The 27,837-nt window shown below is 42.0% G+C and overlaps 1 protein-coding gene and 1 non-coding gene across 6 annotated transcripts; one reads left to right on the top strand and one right to left on the bottom strand.

Moving 5' to 3' along the window:
• On the bottom strand, positions 1-27,837 carry SEC22C (SEC22 homolog C, vesicle trafficking protein). 5 transcript variants are annotated; one of them, XM_049628935.1, is made up of 8 exons: positions 27,339-27,837; positions 26,438-26,503; positions 12,729-12,937; positions 8,915-9,078; positions 6,845-7,024; positions 4,137-4,255; positions 2,870-2,935; positions 1-693 (listed from the first exon to the last, which is right to left on the bottom strand). In XM_049628935.1, the coding sequence occupies exons 3-8, from the start codon at positions 12,908-12,910 to the stop codon at positions 493-495; spliced, it is 912 nt and encodes a 303-aa protein (XP_049484892.1). In that variant the 5' UTR covers positions 12,911-12,937; positions 26,438-26,503; positions 27,339-27,837; the 3' UTR covers positions 1-492. The 5 variants fall into 5 exon arrangements, with proteins under 5 accessions (XP_049484892.1, XP_049484895.1, XP_049484897.1 ...); XM_049628938.1 differs by lacking the exon at positions 26,438-26,503; XM_049628940.1 differs by lacking the exon at positions 26,438-26,503 and having other exon boundaries at positions 27,688-27,837.
• Positions 18,828-18,933, top strand: LOC125922193 (U6 spliceosomal RNA). Its single transcript, XR_007457629.1, has one exon. It is a non-coding gene; the product is annotated as a U6 spliceosomal RNA (small nuclear RNA).

The raw sequence follows: 27,837 nt of genomic DNA, 5'->3' as shown, positions 1-27,837 counted from the left end.
TTATACTTACGAACCATATTTTAAAATGTTTAATTCACCCTGTATTGACCCTCTACAAAAAACTAACCAAGTCCCATTTAGACTGAAAAGCTGATGTGGGTTTTAAAGTGGTTCCTCAGAGACAACCGCCAGTTACTAAACCTAGTGTTATTGAATCTAGTGGTTTATTGCATCATTCAATTTAAAAGACCAAAATAATTCCATTCTGATCTTCTAATAATGCTCCTTCTGAATGAGCCCCCAGATTCTGCTGTCCTAAGTAAATGTGCTGAACTGGAGATTCCGCCATGATGCCCAGCACAAAACCGGGGCTGGGGCGACCTCGTGCTTTCCATCGCTCCTGTTAAAAATCCCCAACTTTCGGTATCACTCTGGTTTGGTCGAAAGGAACTTCAAGGATGGAAACTCGAGGTGAAGTCGAGAAGCAAAAAGGGAAACAGAGGTGACTCTCACAAGAAAACGAAAGGATCCATTCATCACATGATGTCATCTTCATACTCCATAGTCAGACTGCTTCTCCTGAAGCTGCCTGGTCAGTATCTGATATGAAGACAGAAAAGCCACTCCTATGTGGAAAAGGATTTGCCAGAGGTTCCTTAGCCCATGCAGGTACATGTTGCCCAGGCAGATAAAGAGCAGCATCAGCACCACCTTCACAGTCCTGGCTGGACTGTAGAACAGGTACAAATAACACTGAAATGACACCATAAGAGGCAGTCCAGTCAGAGAGGAGAAAACAGCCACAGGTCCGATGCAGGACTCACTTCCTACACCTGCTCACACAGTGTCATCTCACACATAGTAGCTCATTAAACTGAAATCATGACAATGGAGCCCGGCCTTGCCAGGTGAGCTGCTGTTAATCAAATCACTGGATGAAAGTGGAGATCCAGGAGAGACAAGAAAAGTGGAACAGATGTCACAGGGGGAATTAGAACATGACACTCTTGAAAACATTTAAGAACTACAGACAGAAATGCCCAGGCTGTGGGCTGTGGAGAAAGAAGAGGTGCAGGTAAGGGGAAGACAGCCAGGCCAAGACACCCCAACAAGAACGACTGGTCTCCAACTGGACTTTTCCTTCCGGGAGTCATGACAGGTAGGAAAGCCAGTAAAAGAAGCTATGCTTTTATTATTTGTTTTTCCTGAGTTCCAACGACATCAGGGACCAATGTTCCTTAGACATCCTCCTTATCGTGTCTTCAAAAGCATCTCTGACACAGGGAAAGGTCTCACAGCAGGGAGGGGGACTAACATTTTGTGTAGGGCATTCACACAGAAAAGAGGCCATTCTTGTTCTACAAAAGCCAAAAGTAACTTTTTGGTTCAATGTTTAAAAAAAAACAAAAAGCACATTCTCAAAACACAGAGCAGTTCGACAAAGGCTCAAGCTCCAGTGGGAGGAAAGAGTTCCCCACTGAAAGAGCTACCCAAGTAAGAATGCAGTTGGGGGAACGAAGGCCAAAGTGCAAGATCCCTGCAGCCCTGGAATACAGGCTCTCGGTGCCTCAAATGGCAACACTCGAGGCTTGGGACGCTTGGATTTCTAAAAAATGAGTGCATTTTTGGTCCTGGGTTGAAAATTTCTTTTCCCACAATCATGTCACTCTTAAAAAATAGACCATTCTGGGATGTATGTGGAAGAGAGAAGAAGTGTTCTTTGAGAAAATAAATTTTAACTGAAAGGAAAAGAAAAAAAAAAAAAAAGCTTAAGAATGTAGACAAGGTAATAAAATCCAAGCCTCTATGGAGGATGGGGAAAGAAAATTACAGGTTTGTTTTTTTTTTTTTTTTTTACTAGAATTAACTCTGCCTACAGGGGGTTCAAAAGCTCCATTTTACTCTGCCCTGTAAGTATGCAGCTTATTTGAAAATAACTAAACAGTAACCAGGGGCGCCTGGGTGGCTCAGTCGGTTAAGCAGCTCAGGTCACGATCTCGAGGTTCAGGAGTTCAAGCTCTGCGTTGAGCTCCATGCTAACAGCTCGGAACCTGGAGCCTGCTTCAAATTCCGTGTCTCCCTCTCTCTCTCTCTCTCTGCCCCTCCCCACTCACACCCTCTCTCTCCCAAAAACAAATAAATCTTTTTAAAAATCTGAAAGTAACTAAACAGTAACCAACAGTAAAAACCCACTAGTTAATGTAATGTTTGCCTCGTTTCCTAACGACAGATTTGAGTCAGATGGTATGACTATTAAAAAAAAAGTTTTTGGGCGCCTGGGTGGCTCAGTTGGTTGAGCGGCCGACTTCGGCTCAGGTCATGATCTCGCAGTCTGTGAGTTCAAGCCCCGTGTCGGGCTCTGTGCTGACAGCTCAGAGCCCGGAGCCTGTTTCAGATTCTGTGTCTCCCTCTCTCTGACCCTCCCCCGTTCATGCTCTGTCTCTCTCTGTCTCAAGAATAAATAAACGTTAAAAAAAAAAAAAGTTTTTACCTAGTCTTGTATTTAAACAACACACACACACATGCGCGCACATGCAGCTGTTACTTCTGCAGGAGGACATTTCTATACTTGGACTGCCATGACACTAAGCAACACCCTGCCTCACATTAGTCAGGTAACCCAATCCCCACAGCACTCTCATCTTTCCTTTCTTGAAATGTGAGTCCCAAAATTCCTGGCTTCTGTTCAGCCGTTGTGAAAGGCTCTGCGGCCTAGGGTAAATGGCTTTCCCTTTGAGTCTAATGCTATTCCTTTGTAAAATGAGAGGACTGGACAGGATGGGCCTAGCGTGGTTCCACTAAGGGCCTGGTATTCCGTGACAGGCCTTGGTGGAACAAAATCACATCTAGAAATAAGTTGACGGTCCCAACAGAAGAACAAAATAAGGTCACGGGTTCAACCCACTCAAAATATCAATGTTTCACCCACCTGGAAAATACAGGCTACAAAAGGAATAAGAAAAGCCAGAATAGTTCCAATTTCCTCGTGGGCAACCTAAAACAAATGTAAGAAACAGGAGAAAAGGAATATTCCGATGAAAGGAAAAACGATGACATGAAGCTCTTCACACCTCATTGGGTCTGGTTTGGTTGATAATGCAAAATCCCTGACTGGGACAGAGCGCCCTGTTTCTATACCAGAACCGGGGTTGACATGCAACTGTTTCCAACAGCCTGGACACACCATGTGCCCTCCTGTCCCTGAGCATCTGTACGAAGCCCCCAGGCTGGAATGCCCCCCAACACTACTGCCTCTCAAAATCCACTCATTTGTCAGCACTAAGCTTTCCCTAATTCTGCATTCTTCAGGTACTGCCACCTCCTTAGTGATGTCACCACATTCTACTTTGTGCCCCATCTTAACTGTCTTGTCGGCCATGTAACTGTTCTAGTGCGTATAGACGCTTGGTAAGTATCTGGGCATGGATAATCATAAAAAACAAGAGTAGGAAACAGCACACATCGGCCAAAGACAGGACGCAGTAACAGGCGGTCACCACTCTTACAGCACAGGCCTGCTGCCACTCTCCACACAGGTCAGTCTACATTAGTCTCCTGAGAGCAACACCAGCCATGCTTCAGACTTTAGCTACTGCAGTGATGGTGTGGGCACGATGGCTCTATTTTTAAATGAGGTATCTATCTGTTTATGCCTACAGTGATTCTATGCTTTTTCAAAGTGTTTTAAGTACTTCAAAATTTAAAAAAATATTTTAAGAGCCCTGACATAGAAAGTTGCTTTGATTTAAGCAGCCCGGCAAATCAACTGCCTAATGATACAGTTCTCTGACAAAGACATAGGGAAGTGGCATCTTGCTTGATATAAATCAGACTAGGAGGCAACTTTTTAACAGGCAGAAACAGCCTGAACCTCAGAGGCTGAGAATCAGATTTGCTCTTGACGAGCAATCAGGACCCTGGGGTGACTCCTGGGGCCCCAAGGATGTCCCTGTAGCAAACTATTTCTCACCAATTCCCCGTGACAGGCCCCTTTGGCTTCTTGGGACAACAGACACAAAAGAGCAAGTTTTATATTTGTTCAAATTACTTAAAGAATAAACTTTAAAATAAAAATTGAATTTTAATTAAACAATTGTTAAAACCTTTGTACATAATAACCTTACAAATAAAGTGTCTCCCCCATCAGTTTCTGCCATCATAGGTCCTTCAATTTAAACTATAAAAACAAAGGTTACCTGTAGAGAATGTTCTGCGAGGTGAATCCCACGGATGAGGTTCAGAGCAGCACACATGATGTTGAGAATGAGCGAAAGGACACCCAGGGCTGTCACTGGCTCCATTCGGAAATTAGGAGCTTCACAATTAAAAAAAATAAGTGTCTAGTGAAAATAATTTCTATATGAAAGAAAAATAAACAAAGACATTAACTAGACCTCCACTAATGATAGGCTCATTATGTTAAGCACAGAATAACAAACATATTAATTAAAAGCAGCTGCTGTTAGATGGCAAAAAGGCAAGAAATGGAGGACAGAATGGATCTGGGAATCTGAAGTGAGTTTCTTTCAGCACGAGGACTGTCTCTGAGTTAAGCACAGGTTTTCCAAGGCCTGATTTTCTTTCTACTTACAGCAGTGGTTCTCAGAGAGGGGCGATTAGCCCCTCAGTGGGCAACTGGCAATGCCTAGAGATATTTGGGGTTGTCAAAACTGCAAACGGTATTACTGGCATCTAGTGGGCCACGAATGCGTCTAAGCATCCTACAATGTACAAGACAGCCCCTCACAACAAAAAATTATCCAGTACAAAATGTCAGTATGGCTTAGGCTGAGAAAACCTGATGTAAAGCAATTTATGGCTTTATTTGTAAATTGATTGCCAAACTGACAGCATTTCTATCAACTCTGAGCTTCTAAACAAAGACAGTATTCAGGGACTCGTGGGCTTCCGGGGCAAAGTGCAGCAAATGCAGTTTTTTAAATTCTAAAATAATTGGGAAGAGGAGGTAAAAACACTGATTATTTGAGCCACAATCTGTTTCTGGAACTCTAGACCAAATGATCATTCTCTCTTCAGAGATAACTACCAAGACCGATTCTGGTTCACACTATTAAATGGTGACACCCTGCCCCATTCTCTTAGTATGATCTTTTAAATCATCCCTTCTGGTCCTTACATTTCCCACATACACACACATGCGCACACACATGCACACACACAAATATCTAGCCACAACCCAAGGGATGCCTAGTGTTAGTGTGTTAGAGTTTCCACTGAGCTACCAAAGCTCCTGTTAGAACAGAACATGCTACCTGTAAAGATTCTAGCCTCAGGACAATAGGGTGGGTCAAACCACAGTAAAATGTCCTAGAAAGATAAGCAAGTTGATGTTTTCTGGATTTTACCCCTCTTGTCTAAGTGGTTGAAAAACAAAATACATTACAGAGCCACCCCATTTTTATATATGGCAAAAGAAGAAGCTTGCAGCTCAATTACCCAGTCTTCCTTCTACGAAAGTTAAGTTCATTCCTAGTATAAATTACATGTTACTGATTGGCATAAAAGCCAATCCAGGAATGTATTTGGTTTAAATTTAAATAGATTAAATCAAAACACAAAGTTAAGCCAAAAAGGTGAACATTAAGGAAAAAAAAATTTTTTTTAATGTTTATTTTTGAGAGAGAGAGAGAGAGAGAGAGAGAGACAGAGCACAAGTGGGGTCAGGGCAGAGAGAGAGGGAGACATAGAATCTGAAGCAGGCTCTAGGCTCCGAACTGTCAGCACAGAGCCCTATACGGGGATTCAGATTCACAAACCGTGAGATCATGACCTGAGCTGTCGGACGCTTAACCGACTGAGCCACCTAGGTGCCCCCCAAAATGTGAACATTTTTAATACACCACTTTTAAAATTCAAGCAGTGAGTTTAGTATAAAAACTGTTAAAACAAAATAATTAGACTGTTATAGTGTAGACAACTCTATCTTTCAAAGAAGGATTCAGCTCTTAGACCATTACAGAATGGTTAGAAGATAAATTCTACTTTAATTAAAAATTGGTTTAATTGTGTGTGTAATCATAAACAAGGAATAAAAAAAAATCATGCTTTGTTATGTGCTCTTAGACCATTACAGAATGGTTAGAAGATAAATTCTACTTTAATTAAAAATTAGTTTGTGTGTGTAATCATAAACAAGGAATAAAAGAAAAATCATGCTTTGTTATGTGCTCTTAAACCATTACAGAATGGTTAGAAGATAAACTCTACTTTAATTAAAAATTAGTTTGTGTGTGTAATCATAAACAAGGAATAAAAAAAAAAAAATCATGCTTTGTTACGTGCTAGGCATTGAGTGGCTAGTGGTGTTAACGGCGGACTAAGCCACAGAGTGCCAGGGCACCCAGCTCGGAAATCCACAGGGCTCGCGGGGAAGCAAACTGAGAACATTCGAAGCCCTGGCTCTGGCCCTGCCCACCCTCATCCCCAAGGCCCTTCCCTCCCAGGTCAAGGAGGGCATGGTTTCTCAGTGGAGATTTGCAATGTTTTCACTAAGTGATAAGATGAAATGAGGATTCATTGTCAAAAGAAAAAAAAAGAGAGAGAAAGAGAACAGACAAATCTGTACACTTTAGTAAGTGACTTCCAGCAAAACCGAATGACTTCCCTTTACAATTAAACGGGTAGACTTCACCCTGGTTGAGAAAACAAGTCACTCTTCTGAATTTCATCAAGAGTTGCACCGCCCCCTCCCCAGAACGACGCACTATGGTGACAGTTTTTTTGTTAACAGTCACCTGGAAACAGGATCAGTCCATATTTTCCAGACACCCATCCCCTAAAACACAACTCCCTGGTTTAAAAAAAAAAAAAAAAAGCCAATTGCATTTGAAATATCTAATGTCACCTCATCTTCACCAACATCAGAGAAGAGCAAACCACTTACCAGGCTCCAAGTGTATCTGTGTGTGACCGTTCATTATCCCATTCGCTATATCTGTGTCCTCCACAGTGAGAACCACTGGAGGCTGGAAGTCAAGCTCCTCCTGAATTTTTTCTAAGCTGCTCTCCATCTGAGCGGAACTTACACAGTTAAAATGCCACTTCACTTTCTGAATGATGCTATCTGCAAAAAGAGAGCAACCCAAGTTGAGCAGTTGCGTCAGAATGGATATTACAGAACAATATGTGCAAAATGAAGTTCACCTTTCTGAGCAAGCTAGTAAGTCAGCCAGATTCTGGGAGTGTCTGGATACACCTAAAGGTCAGATGTTCACTGGGTTTCATTACTGGTCTCATCAATCTCTTCAGTGCATAATACTTAAAATGCGATTGTCCACAGAGAAGGCAACAATGCTTCCCGGAACCTCAGTGATGAGGGAGTCAAGGGATAGGGGCTGGAGTCTTACTCAGCCACTGCTGATAGTACAATCCTGGGCCGTTCACAGAATGATGCAAAGCTTAACAAAAAGGGGAGACAGTTATTCTTGAATGAATTACCTCAAAAAAGGTGCGGGAGAAAAAACTTACAAATAAATGTGAATATTTTGTGCAAACTAAAATCACATACTTGAAAGATATCGGTTTTAATTGCTTCGTTTGCCTTAGTATTAATCGATCACCAAGTTTTAATAAGCACTTGGAGTTTCGTACACATTGGCAAAGCAAAATCACGCACAAGGCCGGTATCTAGTATCCACCGTTATATTCTACTCTCACTCAGTGATGAGCAAACACGAGGCCGGGGCAGGGTCTGCTGTCTGATCAAGCACACCACTTTAGAAGGAAGGCACATGCAGAGCAGCGGGGAGCAGAACACGGTCCACACTGCATATCAACCGCCACAGCTGTGGTCTGCCTGGGGCCAGCGTGCCTCTTTGTAGGAAGAAGTGGGGTTGAGAGCAGCGGTGGACGAGGCCTCACAGGGAGAACCGGGGAGAACTCTGTCTACATCACAGGTCTGCCTGGCAGAGGCCTGCGTACCAGGGAGCTTGCCAGCACCTTTGGGTGACAACAAAATGCACCAGCCAGTGGACCACGTGAGGGAGTACGAGGGCTACGGCAGTACAGCCAGGAAGCACACATGCCAACACGCCTGTGCACCTGACCCTTAGTACCGACTGCTGCTCATTCAAGGGCATCACAGAGACAGCAGCTAGTTTACATACAGGCCACAGGATGCCCCCCCACTCCCACCTCTACTCCTGTTCTCCCAAGAGCTTAGAATGACTTGACTCACACCTGAGGAAAAGAGAGCATAGGCTACAGCTACCATGCTGTGCTCCAAAGCCTCCGAGCCTCTACGAGCCTCTCTGACAATGCCTAAGAGAAAACAATCCTCTTCCAGGGCAGTATTTCTCAGACCTTTGAATAAAGGGGCAGTTTTTCTTATTTCCAAATGGTTACAGACTGATTCTTTGATAAAATGCAATAAAAAATACCGCAGGAATGTCAAATCACCATATGAGTTTCTGGACACTTATTCTCACTTTCTGTACCTCCCTCATGATAGAACAAATTCCCATACCAGCCTTTGAGTAGCACTGCTCTAGAGCAGGGGTTAGCAAATTTTCTTAAGCTGCCAGGTAGCAAATATTTGACGCTTCTAGGCCCCATATGGTCTCTGTCACATCTACTCAACTCTGCTGGGTAAGGGCAAAAGCAGCCACAGGCGACCCATGAAAAGAATGAACGTAGCTGGGTTCTACTGTATTTACAAGAAAAAGAGGCAGGGGCAGCTGGCCCTTGGACCAGTTTGCTGACCCCTGTCCCAGAGGGCTGTGGTTTTACCACTCCCCAACCTGCCTCAGGCTCTGAAGAGATGAAGAGCCAGCGTTAAACCTTGAAGCTCTCCAGGCCGCTCCTTCACTGAAATCTCTTGGTACAAAACTGATCTCCAGTGACATGTTATAGCCCCTGCAGTGGTTTTCCCTGATGGTCAAAGCCAAATCTAAACCATTAATTCTACACATACGATGCCGTGAGAGAACAGTAAATAAGAAAGAGGGTTACAAACCAAATTCAAGAAAGGCGTATGGCCTGGAGGCTAGGCCAATACAGGTGGTGTCATAGGAAGCTGTGAATTCCCACCACACGGTCTCCAGGAAGCAGAAGGCCATGGCCGCTGGACACTGGCGGGAGCAGATAGCCATGCAAGCCACATCCCCCAATGAAGAGAAACTGAAACAAAAGGGCAGCATCTCCATTACCGGGGAACAGACCCCTGTATTCCCATCCCATATTCAGACACAACGATGCTTCCACCCTGCTCTTCCTTGGGCTTGAACAGCCCTGGAGCCGTTTGCTGCATGCATACAGTCCCTTCAGCTGGACCTCCCTGGGACTCTCTTGTCCTTCCTCTAAAATAGAGAGTAGTTGGGGCACCTGGGTGGCTCAGTCAGTTGAGCGTCCAACTTCGGCTCAGGTCATGATCTCACAGTCTGTGAGTTCGAGCCCCGTGTCAGGCTCTGTGCTGACAGCTCAGAGCCTGCAGCCTGCTTCAGATTCTGTCCCCTTCTCTCTCTGTCCCTCCCCACTTGTGCTCTCTCCGTCTCTCAAAAATAAATAAATGTAAAAAAAAAAAATTGAAATAGACAGCCGTTATTTGCCACTGACAGTGTGCAATCACTCCTACTAATTTGTGCACAAAGGATGCACGCTTCATGAGGGAGAAGTAGCCTCAGACTTCTCTGCATCTATTGAGGAAAATATTTTTTTTCTTTAATCCACATCAACAGCTTTCTAATGTTAAATCATCCTGCCATCCTGAAATAAAGCCAAGAGGTTATGAGTTTGTACATATGCACATACACACAACTTACTGGATATAGTTTGCTAATGTTTTATTTAGGATTTTTGTGTCTATGCAAATATTGGCCTGTAATTTTCCTTTCCTGCACACTCTTTATCTGGTTGTGGTATTAGGGTGATTCTGGTTTCATAAAATAAATGCAGGGTTCTCTCCTTTTTCTACTCCTTTTCAGAATGTCATGCTACCATTTGAAGTTCCAGGGACTCGAGTTCTCCTGTCTGTGGTGTCTACTGACTCACACTCATTGTAGAGTATCTCCTCTGCTGTCCTGTAACTTTTGGTGAGAGGGGACCAGTGTGGAGCTTTTTTCTTTTTTTTTTCCTTCTTTAAGAATCTCTCGAGCACTGAGTTGTGGCACACTTCTTCCAGAGTGGTTTTATGTGCAGCATTGGTGGTATAGTCCCTTCCAGAGTGGTTTTCCATTTGCTCTGGCCAGCTACTCCAGGAGTGTCATCAGTCTGGAACCAAAACTGAGAGCTGAACCTTGTTTAGGAATTCCTAGACCATGGAGAGTATAAACTCAAACTCCAATCCTACAGGAGGCACAGAAGCTGGGTTTCAATTTCTTAGATGAGATTTTGTGTTTCCTTCCCATTCAAAGCCAGGTAGAGATGAGCTACCCTGTACTGGTGGGTGGCTATTTCTCACCTATTTTCATTCCACCTGGGCTGTGTGTGGCCTCACAAGAATCCCTTCTTCATCCATGGGTCTTCTCACAACACCTCAAGCCCAAAGGCCTCTCCCTTAATGGGTACTGAAACTCAAGCCCTGAGTTTACCATGACTGACTTATTACCCAAGAGCCTCAATGTCAGCTCACACACTTACCACACCCTGATACTCTGTTCCCCATCATTTCTGGCACCTTGGGAATTCTTTATTTTAAGCTCAGCTACACATTTAAAATAATTTCTCATATACATTTACTCACATTTCAGAATGTTTCTGGAAAAGAGTTTTACAGTTATATTGTTCTATCATCTTCTCATAATTGCAAGTCTCTATATAAAAACTTTTGTCAATTAAAAAAAAAAAGACAACCTGCTCCTTATACAAGGAATTTTCCAGAAGCCCCTATTTGTGGGCTGACTTGTATCTCCCAAAAAATAGGCCCAAGTCCTAACTCCCAGTACCCGTGAACATGACCTTATTTGGAAACAGTCTTTGCAGATACAATTAAGATGAAATGAGATTATAATGGATTAGGGTAGGCCTCCATCCAATGACGGGTGTGAAATGTGGTTTTAGAGACAGAGGGGAAGAAGGCCATGTAACCAAGAAGGCAGAGATTGGAGTAACTCTTCTAAAAGACATGGAATGACAAAGACTGCCAGCAACCACTAGAAGGTAGTAGAGAGGCATGGGAAGGAGTCTTCCTTAGAACCTCCAAGACAGCACTGCCCTGCAGACACCGCGATTCTAGACTTCTGGGCTCCAGAACTGTGGGAGAATAAATTTCTGTTGTTTTAATTTGTTATGGTAACCGTAGGAACATAACTCCTTAACTATAAAATAAGCTATAGTACTACCCACCTGTACAAAAAAAAAAACACACAAACTTCAGTTTCATCTGTGAAAATAATGGTGAATATTTAATTCAAAATACAAATGAGCAGAACGTTTTATATTCTAGTTTTCAAAAAATGACTGAAGCACCCATAATTTCATTTGATGTCAAAGATGTTTTCTTAACAGAGAAAGGTTTGAGGCGTAGCACCAAGATCCCATAAGGTGTTAGAGAATCAGAGCGTAATGAGGGAGGGACATGAAGGACAGTGGTTTTGGGCACCCAGAGAAAGGAGGCACAAATGCGGACAGAGGCAGCTCAGCTTTGGCTCCTGAGCCCCCAGAGCCCACACCACAGGGTAACGGCCACATGTGTTTGCTACCTGGCGCCCCCTTCAGGCAGGCCCCCTCTTGCCCAACGACACCAGCAAGCCCCAAGTCAAGCCTGGCCTTTTCCTTTTGTTTTTCGGATTCTGAGGCTGAATTCCCCTAAAAGGACCCTACCTTATCAGGTCAACTAAAAATTTAGTGTTCAAAGGGAGCAGGAGAAACCTGGCAAATGAGGGCCCAAATAATGGAAAACAATGATGTAAAATCTATGACAAGCCATCGTGATACTTCAAAACCTGCCAACCCCTGCGCCCTCCTGTGGAATGGCTTCGTGCATTTTAGTCCTAGAATAAGAAATGACAGAACACATGAGGAGCAGCCCTTGGGGCCCAGTTGCCCATACTCAAATCCGGGCCCTACCACTTACTAACAGGACAACCTCAGCTAAGTCACTTCACCTGTTTTCTCCTCTGTAAAACACGTATGATACTGTCACCCACCTCACAGGCCAATAAAGCACTTAGAACAATGCCTGACATATAGAAAGCAGTCAACAATACTAGCCATTCTTACTAGGATTATTGTAACCACTTGATTCCTACTTCCACTGGAGCATTTTCCCTACTGTATGATATTCAGTTAGGTATTTCTCTTGTTCCCTCCTTAGCCTTTAAGTTCCCTCAGAAAAGGGACCTACCTGTGCTCATTATTCACTCCCCTGCTCCGTTACATAATAAAAATTTTTTTAATTTAAATTTAAAAACCAAACAGGCGAAAAATTTAAAAAGTAAAAAACTAAAGGCAAGAATTAGAAGTCTTTTATTTTCTTGGCTTTCCTACTCTCATCCTTTTCCCTCTCTGACATTATACCCTAGACTTCTCCCCCTTCCTCAGCTTTTCCACCCCTCCATCTAATGCAGAATAAACTACCAAACTACAGACATGAAAACTGATTGAACCCAGGTCTCCCGACACTCAAGAGCAACCCCACCAACAGAAGGGCAAGAGTGGGAACAGCACACCCCCTTGATCCGATGGCTGTAAATGCACACGACCTCAGACTGCTGTCTGACGGCAGACCTACTCTTAACACACAGTGTGATCGGCCTCATGTTACCCCAACATATGGTTAAAAGTAAACCCAAGTTTGCGGATGTCGTGGAAGAGTGAGCATGCTTGCTTACTGTATACTGAAGTCACGTCCTTCTGCAGAACCTCGACCTGGGTACTGGGTCAGTCGCAAGGCTAAAGTCTTGAGCCGTCTCCTGCATTCCAGAAAATCCTGGGTGTGGTAAAAGTCAGTGGAGGCCGAGAGGGGCAGTCCATCCCTCACCCTCACCACACAGGCAAAAAGGATCATAGACATGGTCTGCAGGGGAAGTCATGAGGACACCTGAGGAAAGCAAAGGCACCTTGTTACTGAAGGCAGATGATGGTAAGAGAGACACCCCTGCCCTTGAAACGTCCTTTCTGGCTGTTTCACCCTCACCCCACTGTAACTGCAAATGTTGCCTTTATTATTACTTCCCTGGCCTCTACTGCTAGGTCACGGCCTGTCTTCATCCCTTCATTTTCCTTCCTGTCTCTTCTTCACTTATAATCCTCCTTTCCCTTCTCTCTAATGAATCTCTCCCTTTCCAGAAGTTTACCAACTAGGATGAGGGAGAAAGGCATGGAGAAGCAAGGAAGCAGTGCCAGAAAGGCTCAGGAGCAGCAGCAATGACAGTGGGTAGTAGGACACAGGTAGCAAGACGGCCCCGAAGGGACAGGAAACACCAGACACTGAAGCAGCAGGGATGGGGCCCAGTGACCTATGCGTTTCAGGTCACCCAGGCAGGTAGGTGCTGAGCAGTTTTGTTGTCTTATCCTCACCTGCAGTAGAGGGATTCTGAGCATCCAACCAGAAGTTGGTGGCAAGGAGAACAGAAGGTAAAAATGGAACCGAGGGAGAATAGCATGTCCTCCTGAATTTCTCCAAGTGTTTGATCCCAAGCCAGTCTTCAAAATGATGACTGAGTCCCTACAGATGGCTAAAGGAAATCATTTAGCAAATTATACTACAGTAAGTTACTCAATATTTGGCCATGAAATGTGGGCACTATTAAGCAACAAAAGGAATCAGATCTTGAGCCCTCGTGGTGCCTTTGGCAAATCAGACCAAAACGCTTCTCAGGGTGAAAAGAGAGCCTGGCAGAGCCTGGCTGGGTTTTGGCCCCATCTGCAAACTCTGCAGGTGCTTGCACAGGCCATAACCTACACACGTAGGCCGTGGCAGCCCCACAACCAGGGGTCAGTGAGGTGGCGAACGCAGCTTTAATGGGTCTTTCCATGCACCCACACATCCCGTTTCACAGATTTTGTTCGTGAGGTCCTCTACTTGATAGGATGGGAATAGGTATACACATTGGTGGGCTTTTCTTTCAAAGAACTCCAAATACGTCACCTTATTTGGCCTCTCAACTCCTACAAGGAGTAGGAAAGGGGAACCCCCATGATGCACACTACTCTCTTCACCTCTGTGCCTCTACGGATTCTTTTCCTCTGTCTGTTCCTCCTCTGATCTCCCCATATCCAAATCCGCAGCCACCCTTTCCATGACCCCTTCCCAGGCTTGTCTGGCTGGAAGTCTTCCACCTCCTCCGAATTCTCAGAGACCCTATCTCCTTGTTCTCTATTTTACTAATTTTTCATTTCCATTACCTAAGTGTAGGTTCTAAGAATAAACACCCTATCTGGAATGCATAAATGAATAATTCTTCCCATTTTACCCATGAAGAGACTGCAGTGGTATAAAAACAAGAGAAAGCAAAAAGAAAACTTGGTCTACTAGCCAACAGATCCTACAAAGTCCATTTGTCCCATCTCCCCACACTTTCCATTCAAGAGTAAACATGTGAAAAGCCCCAGGAAAAATACCTCCACACACAAAATTGCTATGTTCCCAGCACCAGTGGCAGGCCCTGCCAACTGCCAGAAGGCCATGTGGGCCGCACCCCAGCTGCTTGGCCAACGCTGAGGCCTCTGGTACCAAAGAGGTCATCAGGGATTGGGTGTGTTGCGGCTAATCTCATGACCTTCTTATACTTTCGGGAATGCTTGAAATATTTAATTTAGAAATAATTTTTTTTAATGTTTATTTATTTTTCAGACAGAGAGAGACAGAGCATGAGCAGGGGAGGGGCAGAGAGAGAGGGAGACACAGAAGCCGAAGCAGGCTCCAGGCTCTGAGCTGTCAGCACAGAGCTCCACGTGGGGCTCGAATTCATGGACCACGAGATCATGACCTGAGCCGAAGTCGGACGCTTAACCGACTGAGCCACCCAGGCGCCCCTAGAAACAAAATTTTAAAGACTTACAGGCACAAAGCCCTGATAGAGACAGGGGAAGACTATAAGATCAACTTGAGACTAGGCCTTAGGAGCAAAACAAGAACGACAACTTGCTTGCTACCTTAAGAACAGTGTTATTTCAGTGCATGCAAGTTGTAACTATTCTGCAAGGCACGTAGAGGAGTGTTTAAGAATAGTTGTAATTAAGGGGTGTCCGGGTGGCTCAGTAAATTCAGCGTCCAACTCTCGATTTTGGCTCAGGTCATGATCTCATGGTTGGGAGATCAAGCCCCCAAGAAGGGCTCTGAGATGGGCTCTGTGCTGGGCACGGAGCCTGCTTAAGATTCTCTCATCCTCTCCTTCTGCCCCCTCCCCTGCTGGTGTGCACTCACGCACACACACTCTCTCTCTTTAAAGAAAAAAAAAAAGAATACTTGCAATGAAGATGTTTCTAAAAACACTACTAGATAAGAAAGAACAATATAAAGACACTGAGCCCCACCCCCCCCACCCCCCCCCCCACCACGCCTAAAAAAGAGAGAATGCGAGAAAGACAATGAATTAATGAGATACCAAGAGAGTCAGAGACCGGACAGAAATGCCCCAAGGCAAAATAAGAAAGACACTGCTTAGGGGGCTGAGTAAATTCTCTGCTCTTTAAAGGAAAAGCAATATACATGTATTCCAACTGTCAACCCCCAAATAGCCTCTCTAGTGCTGTTTTTATAGAGCATCTGCCATGTGCCAGGTATTGTGTTAAACCAATGAAAGGAAAACAGTGAACTTTTACAAGTGATAGTAATCTAAGAACAAGTTCTACCACTCTCTAAAGGACACAACTGTCCCTTTAGATTCTCTGCTTGACCCACTTGATCCTTGGGGTGACCAAACAATAGCATTCAAAATAAATAAAACTGTTGGTCAGTTCTCCCAAGTTACTAGTACCGGAAACTAGTGAAATCCGCATACATTTAAGATATTTAAAATTTTTTCTGATGCTTAAATGAAGGGGATACTGGGATATTAAGCGTTACTTGTGTTTGTGTATACATATGAGTGTGTAAACATACAGGACAACAGCTGCCTGAGAGGTGGAGGGATTTTACACACTGCTGTGTTAGAGTCTAAGAGCAGAGACAACATTGTTTTTCCCTTTTTGAAAATGTACTTTGCATTCTAAAAAATGAAAAAAAAAATTAGTACAAATAGGGAGAGACTCATCTTTGTGTCCTCACAGCGCTTGGTAAGAGCTTTGCATACTGTAGGGAGCTGATGTTTGCGAATTCAGATTAAGAACTATGATGAGACGATCTGTACTTTCATAAGAGATCTGACCACTGCTCAAAAAAGAATGAACTGGGGGCTTTTGCTTCTGAAAAGGTAGAGTTGAAAGGCTTTTTCCTACTCCCACTAATAGTGGTATAAAAAATATGGACACTATATACAACATAAACATAAATAAACATCTGAAAGGTGGGGACAGGAAAGCAGACTGGCTAGGGACTTTGGAACCTGAGGAATGGCACAGTTATGAGTTTGCTCAATTTTCTTTTTGCCTCAGATATCCTAGTCTTGGTGCTGGAGAAACCGGCAACCCAGAAATGCCAATGAATGCAGGCAGGAAAAAAAAAAAAAAAAAGCCCAACAATGAAAAAGAGCCTGGTCTCTCCAGCCAAAGAACCAGGAAAGGTGCGTGCAGCCTAGCAAAACAGTAAAGGTTTAGACAAAAACATTCTACTCCAGTCAACCACCACAGAAAAACTGCAGCCATCATATATACCCACAACAAAGGCTGAAATAAGAGCCCAGACTTCTATTTTTGCTTGGCAGTAATGAGGTGTCCCCACGAACTCTCCACACTGCTGGAGTGTCAGAGATCAGGTAGGGAGCTACAGGCAGCAAAGAGCCAGCCTCTCCCATTGTATCATTAAGGAAACAGAAATCCCCTTCTCTTCAGGGACCCAAAAGAGGCCCAGTGGGGAAACCTGAACTTTTACTCCCACCTGGAAGTAATGAGATAGTACCTCCACCACCCCTGCTAATAACACAGTGTCAACAAAGGCCAACTAAAACAGATCTAAATAAGATCCAGAGTCTCGTAACACCCCAAATGTCCAGGTTTTAATAAAAAAAAAAAAAACCACTGGTCATACTAAGAACCAGGAAAATCTGAAATTGAATAAGAAGAGACCATCAACTGATGCCAACATCAAGACGATAAACTTTAAAGTAACCATCATAGGGGTGCCTGGGTGGCTCAGTCAGTTAAGTGTCCGACTTTGGCTCAGGTCATGAATTCAGGGTTCGTGAGTTCAAGCCCCACATCAGGCTCTGTACTGACAGTTCAGAGCCTGGAACCTGCCTCGGATTCTGTGTCTCCCTCTCTCTCTGCCCCTTCCCCACTCAGGCTCTGTCTCTCTCTGTCTCAAAAATAAACATTAAAAATTTTTTTTTTAATTTTTAATAAAAAAATAAAATAAACCATCATAAAATGCTTCAATGAGCAATATAAACACACTTGAAACAAATGAAGAATTAAAAGTCTCAGCAAAGTAAAGAAGGTATAAAAAACCAAAGGGAAGTTTTAGAATGTAAAAAAATACAATAACTGAAGTAAAAAACTCAATAGATGAGCTCAACAGCAAAATGGAGGGGACAGAAGAAGGAATCGAATCAGTCAACATGAAGACAGAACATAAAAATTACTTAATTTAAACAATCTGAGAGAAGTTAGATTGAAAAATATTATACAGAGCCTCAGGGACTGTGGGGCTATAACAAATTATCTAACACACCTGTCACTGGAGTCCTAAGGAGAGGAGAAAGAGGGTAGGAGTGAAAAAGTATTCAAAGAAATGTCTGAAAACTTCCCAAATTTGGCAAAAGACATAAGGCAACAGATTCAAAAAGAATAAATCCCAGGGGCACCTGGGTGGCTCAGTTGGTTGAGCGTCTGACTTTGGCTCAGGTCATGATCTCACTCCTCATGGGTTCGAGCCCCGCGTCAGGCTCTGTGCTGACAGCTCAGAGTCTGGAGCCTGCTCTGGATTCTGTGCCTTTCTCTGACCCTCCCCTACGTGTGCTTTGTCTCTCTCTCAAAAAATAAATAAAAACATTAAAAAATGTATTTTAAAAAAAGAATAAACCCCAGAAAGGATAAACCTAAGGAAATCCATGCCAACAAAAGTAACAGTCAAACTTAAGAAAACTAAAGGCAGAAAAAATCTTGAAAGCAGCAGAAAATAATACAGAGGGGGGAAAACAATTCAAACGACAGCAAATTTCTCACAGAAACATGGAGGCCAAAAGGAAGCACGCTTTTGAAGTGCTAAGAGAAAAGAACTGCCAACCCAGAATTCTGTATTTTCAGCAAAAATATCCTTCAAAAAGGAAAGGAAAATTAAAACATATTTAGATGAAGAAGACTAAAAGAATTTGTTGTCAGCACACCTGCTCTAAGAGAATGGCTAAAGGAAGTTCTCTAAACAAAAAGGAAATGATAAAACAAGGAAACTTGGGAAACAAAAACAAACTCAAAGAGAATAAAAACATGGGAAAATACAATAGACTATACTTCTCATGAGTTTTGTAAGTTATGTTGGATGACTGAAGTTACTAGAACATTTCTGATACTCTCAATGTATTTAGAGGAAATATTTAAGACAATTAGTAATGGCGGGTACAGAGATGTAAAGGCAGGAAAAGTTTCAATGCTTCACTTGAAATGGTAAAATCCTGTCTCCAGGAAACTGATAAATCATAAATATGCACAAACATAGATGCACATACATGCATATATAAGTATGCATATGTACACAGGTGTATACTAGAGCAACCACTGAAAAAGCTATACAAAGAGATACATTCAAAAACACCATATGTAAATACAAATGGACTTCTAAAAGATGTCTGAATTATTCACAGGAATGCAGGAAAAAAGAAAACAGAATTTTAGTGCTCACTTTGGCAGCACATATACTAAAAATTAGAACGATACAGAGAAGATTAGTGTAGCCACTGTGCATGGATGTCACAAATTGGTGAAGCGTTCCATATTTAAAAAAATAAATAAATAAAGAAGAAAGAAAACAGAATAAACAGAAAACAAAAAGTAAAACACCATATTAAGCCCTAACATATCAATGATTACGGTAAATGTAAACGGTCAAAATACATAATTAAAGACAGAAATTGATAAAGTGGATAAAACACATGACCCAATTATTTACTTTCTACAAGAAATTCACACCAAATATAACAATATAGGTATAGGGGCGCCTGGGTGGCTCAGTCAGTTAAGCGGCTGACTTCAGCTCAGGTCATGCATGATCTCTTGGTCCGTGAGTTCGAGCCCCGTGTCGGGCTCTGTGCTGACAGCTCAGAGCCTGGAGCCTGTTTCAGATTCTGTGTCTCCCTCTCTCTGACCCTCCCCTGTTCGTGCTCTGTCTCTCCCTGTCTCAAAAATAAATAAAACGTTTAAAAAAATTAAAAAACAAACAATTATAGGTATATTGAAAGTAAATGAATAAATATACCATGCAAACATTAATCAAAAAAAAGAGTAAGTTATATTAATATCATAAGCAGACTTCAAAGCAAAGAAAATTTCCAAAGATGGAGAAAAACATTACATAATGATTAAAGAATACATCTACCAAGAAGACATAAAACTAAATGTATATGCACTAAATAATAGGGGTGTAAAATAGGTGAAGCAAAACTGATAAAGTGAAAGGAGAAATAGACAAATCCACAAAATTACAGTTGAAAACTTCAACATCACTCTTAACAATTGATGGAAAACCGGCAAAGATATAGGAGATCTTAACATCACTATCTACAAAAGTAGGTAATCAACATTTATAGAACACTCCATCCAACAACAGAGTTCCTTTCAAGCACTGACAGAACATATGGCAAGATAGACATGGGTCATAAAACAAACCTCAACAAATTTTAAAAATGCACACAGAGTGTGTTCTGGGACCACAATGTAATCAAAATAGAAATTAATCAAAGAGAGGCACTAAAAACCTCCAAACACTTAAAAATTAAACAACACACTTTTAAATAATCAATGAGTCAAAAAGGAAGTCTCAAAGGAAATTTAAAAATACACTGAACTGAATAAAAAGGAAAACCTATCAAAATTTGTGAGACACAGCTAAAGTAGTGCTAAGAGGTAAATTTACTGCACCAAATGCTATCATTGAAAAAGAGGAAAAGTCTCAAAATAACAACTTAAGCTCACATGTCAAGAAACTAGAAAAAGAAGAGCAAAAAACAAAAACAAACTGAAAACAAACAAACAAAAAACCCAAAGCATACAGGAGGAAGGAAATAATAGAAATCAATGAAACTAGGAACAGAAAAGTAATAGAGGAAATCAATGAGATAAAATTTTAGTCCTTTCAAAAGATCAACAACATTGACAAATCTCTACCAAAACAACAAAGAAAAAACTAGACAAGAGACATATTACTAATATCAAGAATCAGGAAATATCACTATAGACACTATGGACATCAAAAAAATAAACAATGGAATACTATAAACAACTCTACACCCATAAATGTGACAATGTAGGTAAAATGGTCAATTCCTCAAAAAACACTACCACAATTCAACCCAATATGAAACGTAATTTAAACAATCTTATAACTAAATTTCCTATTAAGAAATTTTCATTTGTAATTTTAAAACTCTGAAATCTCCAAGTCCAGATGGTTTCACTGGAGGATACTACCAAACATGTAAAAAGGAATTAACACCAATTACACACAATCTCTTTCAAAAAATAAAAGAGGAGGAAATAATTCCAAATTCATTTTATGAAACTAATATTACCCTGATATTAAACCCAGAAAACTGTAGACCAATAATACTCATGAATTTATATGTGAAAATCCTTAACAAAATATTAGTAACTAGAAATCAGCAATATAATAAAAAGAATTAGACATCATAACCAAATGAGATTTATTCCAGGATGCAAGGCTGGCTTAACATAGTAAAATCAACCACTATAATCCATGATATTAAAAGGCCAAAAAAAAAATGATATCAATTAATGCAGAAAGGGTGTCTGACAAAATTCAACCCTGCTTCATGATAAAAATTTCAGCAAAATAGGACCAGAGGTGAACTTCGTCAATTAGAGGAAGAGCATCTACAAAAAGCCTACAGTTAACATCATACTTAATGGTTAAAGACTGAATGCTTCCTCTCTAAAATCAGGAACAAGGATGTCTGCTCTCACAACTATTTTTCAACACATTACTGGAAGTTCTACTCAGTGCAACAAGGCAAGAAACAGAAATAAAAGGTATAAAGATAGGAAAGGAAGAAACAAAACTACTCCTATTTGCAGATGGCAAAATCATCTACATGAAAAATCCTGAGGAGCCCACCAAAAAAACCTTCTAGAACTATTGAGTTCAACAAGGTTGCAAGACATAATATCAACATACAAAAATCAATGTACTTCTATAAACTAGCAAGAACACATAGAAACCGAAATTAAAAATACAATACCATTTACAATCACACCAAAAAAAAGATCCCAATAAAGCTATAATTTTTAAAATAAAATACTTATAAATCTAACAATACATGTACAGACTTCTATACTGAAAACTACAAAACACTGCTGAAAGAAGTCAAAAAAGTTTTAAATGAGAAAATACATCATGTTCACAGATTGGATAACTCAACATAGTAAAGATGTTAATTCTCCACCAAACTGACATAAGGGTATCATGTAATTCCTATAAAAATATCAGAATGACAGTTTGTAAAGATAGAGTATTCTAAAATTTATATGGAAAGGCAAAGAAACTAAGATAGCTAAAACAACTTTGAAAAGGAATAAAGTGGAAGGAACCATGCCATTCCATTTCAAGACTTATTATATAGCTACGGTAGACAAGATTGTGTGGTATTGGCAGAGGAACAGACACACAGATCAATAGAACAGAAGAGAGAACAAAGAAATAGATCTACATTAGTACAGCTAAATTATTTTCAACAATGGTGCAAAGCAATTCAATGGAGGGAGGACAATTTTTTCAATATTTGGTGCCAAAGCAATGGATAGCTATAGAAAAAAAAATTATTGACCCAAACCTCACACCTTACATAAAAGTCAATTCAAAATGGATCATAAATGTAAATCTAAGAAGTAAAACTATAAAAATGGAAGAAAATGTAAGAGAAGATCTTCAGGACTTGGGGATGAGTTCTTAGACATGACACCAAAAGCATAATCCACAAAAATCAGTAAATTGGATTTCATCAAATTAGAAACATTCGATCTGCAAAAGCTCACGTGAAAAGGAGAAAGAACATGGACAATCCAGCGACTGGAAGAAAATATCTGTAGGCCACATATCTGACAAGGGTCTCTGTATATCTAGAATTTATAAAGAATTCTCAAAACTCAACAGTAAAAAAAATCCAGTTAGAAAATGGGCAAAGTACGTGAACAGACATTTCACCAAAAAGAATATACAGATGGCAAATAAGCACATGAAAAGATGTTCAGCATCACTAACAAGTCAGGGATAGTAACTTAAGATCACAATAAGATAATGCTCTATACCTGTGAAAACACCTAAGATTTTTTTTTAAAGTGAATGCTGTCAAGGCACACAGAGGAAGTGGATCTCTCATACGTTACAGGTAAGACTATAAAATGGTAGAGTCGCTCTGGAAAATAGTTTGGCAGTGTCCTTTACTTTTACTTATTTATTTTTTTGGCAGTGTCTTAAAATTAAACATGCAAGGGCGCCTGGGTGGCTCAGTCAGTTAAGCATCTGATTCCTGATTTCAGCTCAGGTCATGATCTCAAGGTTTTGAGATTGAGCCCCATGTCAAGTTCTGCGCTGACAGCATAGAGCCTGCTTGGGATTCTCTCTCTCCCCTCTCTCTCTCTCTGCCTCTCCCCTTGCTTGTGCTTCTCTCCCTCTCTCTCTCTCAAAATAAATAAACTTTAAAAAACAAAACTAAACATGAAATTAACATATGATCTATCAATCACACTCCTGGGCATTTATCCCAGAGAAATGAAAATTTACATCCACACAAAACCCTGTGTACAATTGTTCATAACAGCTTTATCTGTAATGGCCAAGAACTGGAATCAACCAAAAATTCTACAAATACTGAATGGTTAAATAAAACATTAGATTCATACCACAGAATACTACTTAGCAGTAATAAGAAATGAACTACTGAAATTCAGAACAACTTGGATGGATCTCAAGAGCACTGTGTTGAGTGAAAAAAAAAAAAAAAAACAAACCTCAAAAGGTCACATACCGTAGAAATCCTTTCTTTTTTTTTTTTTTTTTAACGTTTATTTATTTTTGAGACAGAGAGAGACAGAGCATGAACGAGGGAGGGTCAGAGAGAGGGAGACACAGAATCTGAAACAGGCTCCAGGCTCTGAGCTGTCAGCACAGAGCCCGATGTGGGGCTCGAACCCACGGACCGCAAGATCATGACCTGAGCCGAAGTCAGACACTTAACCAACTGAGCCACCCAGGCGCCCCCCGTAGGAATCCTTTCATGTAACATTACCAAAATGACAAAATTACAGAGATGGAGAAATGACTAGTAGTTGCTAAGGGTTAGAGATGGTGGGGAGGAGGGGAATGGTTGTGATTATTATAAGGGAGAACAAAAGATCTTTGTGGTGATGGAATAATTTTGTATTTTGCGACGGTGGTGATAGGAATCTACATTAAGTGCTAAAATGGGTATGAAGCTATACATACTTTAAATCAATGCTGATTTCCTGGATTTGATATTGTACTATACCTAAGTGAGATGTAACCAATGGGGGGGAAAGTAGGGTAAAGGGCATATGGGACCACTCTGTACTATCTTTGCAATTTCCTAAAACTGGAATTATTTTTTTTATTTTTTTATGTTTTTATTTTTTTATTGTTTTAATTTTTTTTTTAACGTTTTATTTATTTTTGAGACAGAGAGAGACAGAGCATGAAAGGGGGAGGGGCAGAGAGAGAGGGAGACACAGAATCGGAAGCAGGCTCCAGGCTCCGAGCCATCAGCCCAGAGCCCGACGCGGGGCTCGAACTCACGGACCACGAGATCGTGACCTGAGCCGAAGTCGGATGTTGAACCGACTGAGCCACCCAGGCGCCCCTGGAATTATTTTTAAATAAACTTTGAAGAATAAAGTATTAACTTCAGATCTTTGTATCACTTACTTAAATTATGCTCCCACTTGCTTTTTATGTGTAAGCATCATTTTTAAATATCTGTATAAGTAGGGGCTCTGGATGGCTCAGTCAGTTAAGCGCCTGACTTCCACTCAGGTCATGCTCTCGTGGTTTGTGGGTTTGAGCCCTGTCTCGGGATCTGCACTGACAGCGTGGAGCCTGCTTGGGATTCTCTCTCTGCCCCTTCTCCACTCATGCTTTCTCTTTCTCTCAAAATAAATAAACTTTAAAAATAAAATAAAATAAGCATCTCTATAAGTAGATCAATAATCTTTTCTGCTAATTAACTGTAGTTTCAATGATTTCTGCTTGAATGTTGAAAAACATGTTTCATAGTGAGCAGCTCCATAACTACATGACATTTCCAAACTAGAAGGTATTCTAATCTCAGAATTAATTAAAATAAAAGCTATCTGCATTTAACTAGTATTCAGTTCAAAAAACAAGAGGTAGTAGGACGCCTGGGTGGCTCAGTTAATTATCTGCCTTCGGCTCAGGTCATGATCTTGTGATTCGTGGGTTCCAGCCCTGTGTCGGGATCTGTACTGACAGCTCGGAGCCTGGAGCCTGCTTCAGATTCTGTCTCCCTCTCTCTCTGCCTCTCCCCCACTCACAATCTATCTGTCTGTCTGTCTCTCTCAAAAATAAATAAAATGTAAAAAAAAAAAAATTTTTTTTAATGTTTATTTATTTTTGAGAAACAGAGTGAGACAAAGCATGAGCGGGGGAGGGGCAGAGAGAGAAGGAGACACAGAATCCGAAGCAGGCTCCAGGCTCTGAGCAAGCGGTCAGCACAGAGCCTGATGCGGGGCTCGAACCCACGAACCGCGAGATCGTGACCTGAGCTGAAGCCGGACGCTCAACCGACTGAGCCACCCAGGTGCCCCTAAAAAAATATTTTTTAATAAATAAAAATAAGAAACAAGAAGTAATGGTATAAATCTGAAAAATCATGCCACAATAATAAAAAAAAATGTATTATCGATTATACAAAGACAAAAGCACCCTCAGAGTACTCACACAAAGACAATAGTCTCTTCCAGGTCTTCCTGGCTCCCTCTACAAGCCAGTAGACTGGCTTCCTAACCTAACACCATGCCTGGCACACATGAGAAGCCTTCAGTAAAAACTGTTAAGCAAACGAATGAATGACCTAACAGCTGCCTTATTTTTGCCCACTGAAACAAGAAATGTGGGTTTTCAGATCTTGTCATATCCTAATCTGTATTTTGAACACTTTTCCACAATAAATTTCTACTTGGAGAGAAAAAGACATTTATACAGATGGAATTTTTCTGAAGTAGAAACTGAATTAGTAATCAAATATACATACCCAAGTCACTGCTACCACGCTTTATAAAAATTACATTTTAATCTGCCTCCCCCATTTCCTAAATCCTCTTCTCAGCATCTATTTATAAACTGCTCGTGTCATAGATTATCCCTATTCTACCAGCAAAGACTTTGTCCTTAGCTGGAGGCCACCCTTGCTTGTTCCCATTGTTTTTTTTTTTCCTCACCCTTAGCCCACCCCCAAATCCCTACCACAAATGCTCCTCCCCCTCCTCCTCCAAAAAAGAGGGAAAGAAAAAGCATGAGAGAAAAACAGCATTAAACGACCAGACCACGACCAAGCCTTGCAAAACAGTAATGCAAACAAACAACGAATTTCATTGGGCACACAAATACTCAAACACAAGTCTTCACCATGAGGCATATTACCCACTCCTCAAATACACAATACAGAAAACAAAACTGGGTTAGTCACCCTTATTGAATTCATCTTCAACTTGAGAACCGGTAACCTAATGTGTAGATTACTCAGGATCCTCTGTTCCATGTTTCTTGGGGATGGTATGGGGATAGGGAGGGTACACATAACTCTGAAATGAGTTAAAAAGAGTAGGGGACTGAACTTGATAGCGACTAACATTACGTGCGAGGCACTGTGCTAGGAACTTTTAAACTGATAATGTTATTTACTGTTCAAAACTATCTATGAGGTAGGCATGATCTACACTGGACAGGTAGGAAAACTAAGACATAAGCGAGAGAGCCAGGTTTCAAACCCAAACTTCCTTACTGAAAACATCTGAAAGCCTATACAATCTTTTCAATATACTCTGCCTCTCTAAATCCAATTTTGGGGATCACAGCTACCCTATTTCTGTTTTCTCGTTCTCCTAGAGCATTACTACTCAACTAATCAGAGACCTGTTAATAGAAGGAGCAGAGGCCTAGGGTCACACTTGTTACAATTACTCCTCACTCGCTGTGCTACTTTGAATAAGCCAATTTTCCTCTCTGACCCTCAATCACCTTTTGGATGCAGCTTGTTTCTGAGGCTCTTTCTGAGAATAAAACTTTCGGACTCCAAGATGTCTTCTGTGTTGTAAAGACAAACAGAGCTATAACCGCATTGTCTACAATGTATTTTCCAGAGCAGACTCTATTATATCGATTTAATTCTATTTACCAATATGAAACCACCTTCAATTATTTACATTTTAATTTTACTAAAATTACCTTTATCGGGATTAATTCCTTTGTAAAATTTAATTAAGATTTACCCTATCCATTGGTCTGAGCTTTACTTTTTTGTTCTGACCATGTAACAAATGTCACCAAATACTTTTCGCCACTAGGAATAATTCTTTTGTGGTTTTGATTTCTAAAAACCTCATTTTTCCCAGAGTGCTTTATCCTTCTGTCTCTGGAGGTCTAGAAGGTAAGCCTGTGATGGACACAAATGTACATCACCTCCTACATCTAATGTTCGGAAAAGCTGGTCCAGTGCACCCAGTATTTGGTAAACCAAGTCGTATAATTTCGGCATGGTAAGGGAAGTTTGCAATTAAAATTAAACAGTACTCAGACCGGGGCTTCGTGGATAATCAAGGATAATCCAGGAAATCGTCCCCTCTCTCATTTGGACACACCCCTTCTCTTCCCACCGGGAGCAGCGCTCCACGCGCATCAGTCAGTTTAGGGCTCCAGCAGGCGCGCCCCGGTTGTCCCCGAGTCCAGAGAGCCGCCCGGGGAAGAAAGGGGGGACAGGCGACTCGGGGAAGACCCACGAAACCGGGTGGGGCTAAGTCGGGCCTGAGGGCGGGGCGGGCCCGGGGCCGCCTCCACCTCCAGGCCCGCCCTGCGCCACACCCGACACCGCCTGCTTTCCGCTAACGGGCCGGGGCACCCGACTCCGCCCGCCAGCCCTCACCTCGCCCCGACGGCGGCCTCCGGGAGTCGGCGCCCGCCCGTCGCGCCGCCTCACCGCCGTACCACCCGCCGCCTCCTCTGCAACCTCAGCCCACCGGGCGGACCCGGCCCAGGTCACTGGCGGCCCAGGCGCAGGTAGGCGATGGTGCGCATGCGCGAATCTTGAATCTCTATTTGCAGCTGCTAAGCGACACCCGCACCCGAACCGGCCAATCCTGGAGTGGCTTCCCCGCCCAGTCCCGGAGGAGTCCCGAATTAGCTAGTTCTTAAAGGGCTGCCACCCAAATGCACAGGGGGAGTGGCAGGGGCGCGCGCTCCTCCCAGCTTTCTTCCCATCTGCTGGCTCTCACCCGCTTGGGTTTGACGTCCAAGCGTGTAATTCCCACGTCCGGAGGTGCGAGGAAACTTCTGGGTCTAAGCTCGATTCCTCCTGGGGTAGAGAACTGACGTGCCGAGACAGGGAGGTTCTGCGTAAGTCCGCGACACGCCCCCGCTGTGGG

This window comes from Panthera uncia, chromosome C2 (assembly GCF_023721935.1).
Source record: "Panthera uncia isolate 11264 chromosome C2, Puncia_PCG_1.0, whole genome shotgun sequence".
NCBI lineage: Eukaryota > Metazoa > Chordata > Mammalia > Carnivora > Felidae > Panthera > Panthera uncia.
This window is presented reverse-complemented; position numbering and strand designations above follow the sequence as displayed.

Excerpts from the sequence above, each read along its gene's own strand:
- SEC22C (XM_049628935.1), bottom strand. The coding sequence starts at position 12,910 with ATGTCTATGATCCTTTTTGCCTGTGTGGTGAGGGTGAGGGATGGACTG. Across the intron at positions 9,079-12,728 it reads GGACGTGACTTCAGTATACA|TTTCTCTTCATTGGGGGATG; the intron begins GTAAGCAAGCAT and ends CTTTTGTTTCAG. Across the intron at positions 694-2,869 it reads TTGTAGCCTGTATTTTCCAG|TGTTATTTGTACCTGTTCTA; the intron begins GTGGGTGAAACA and ends GTGTCATTTCAG.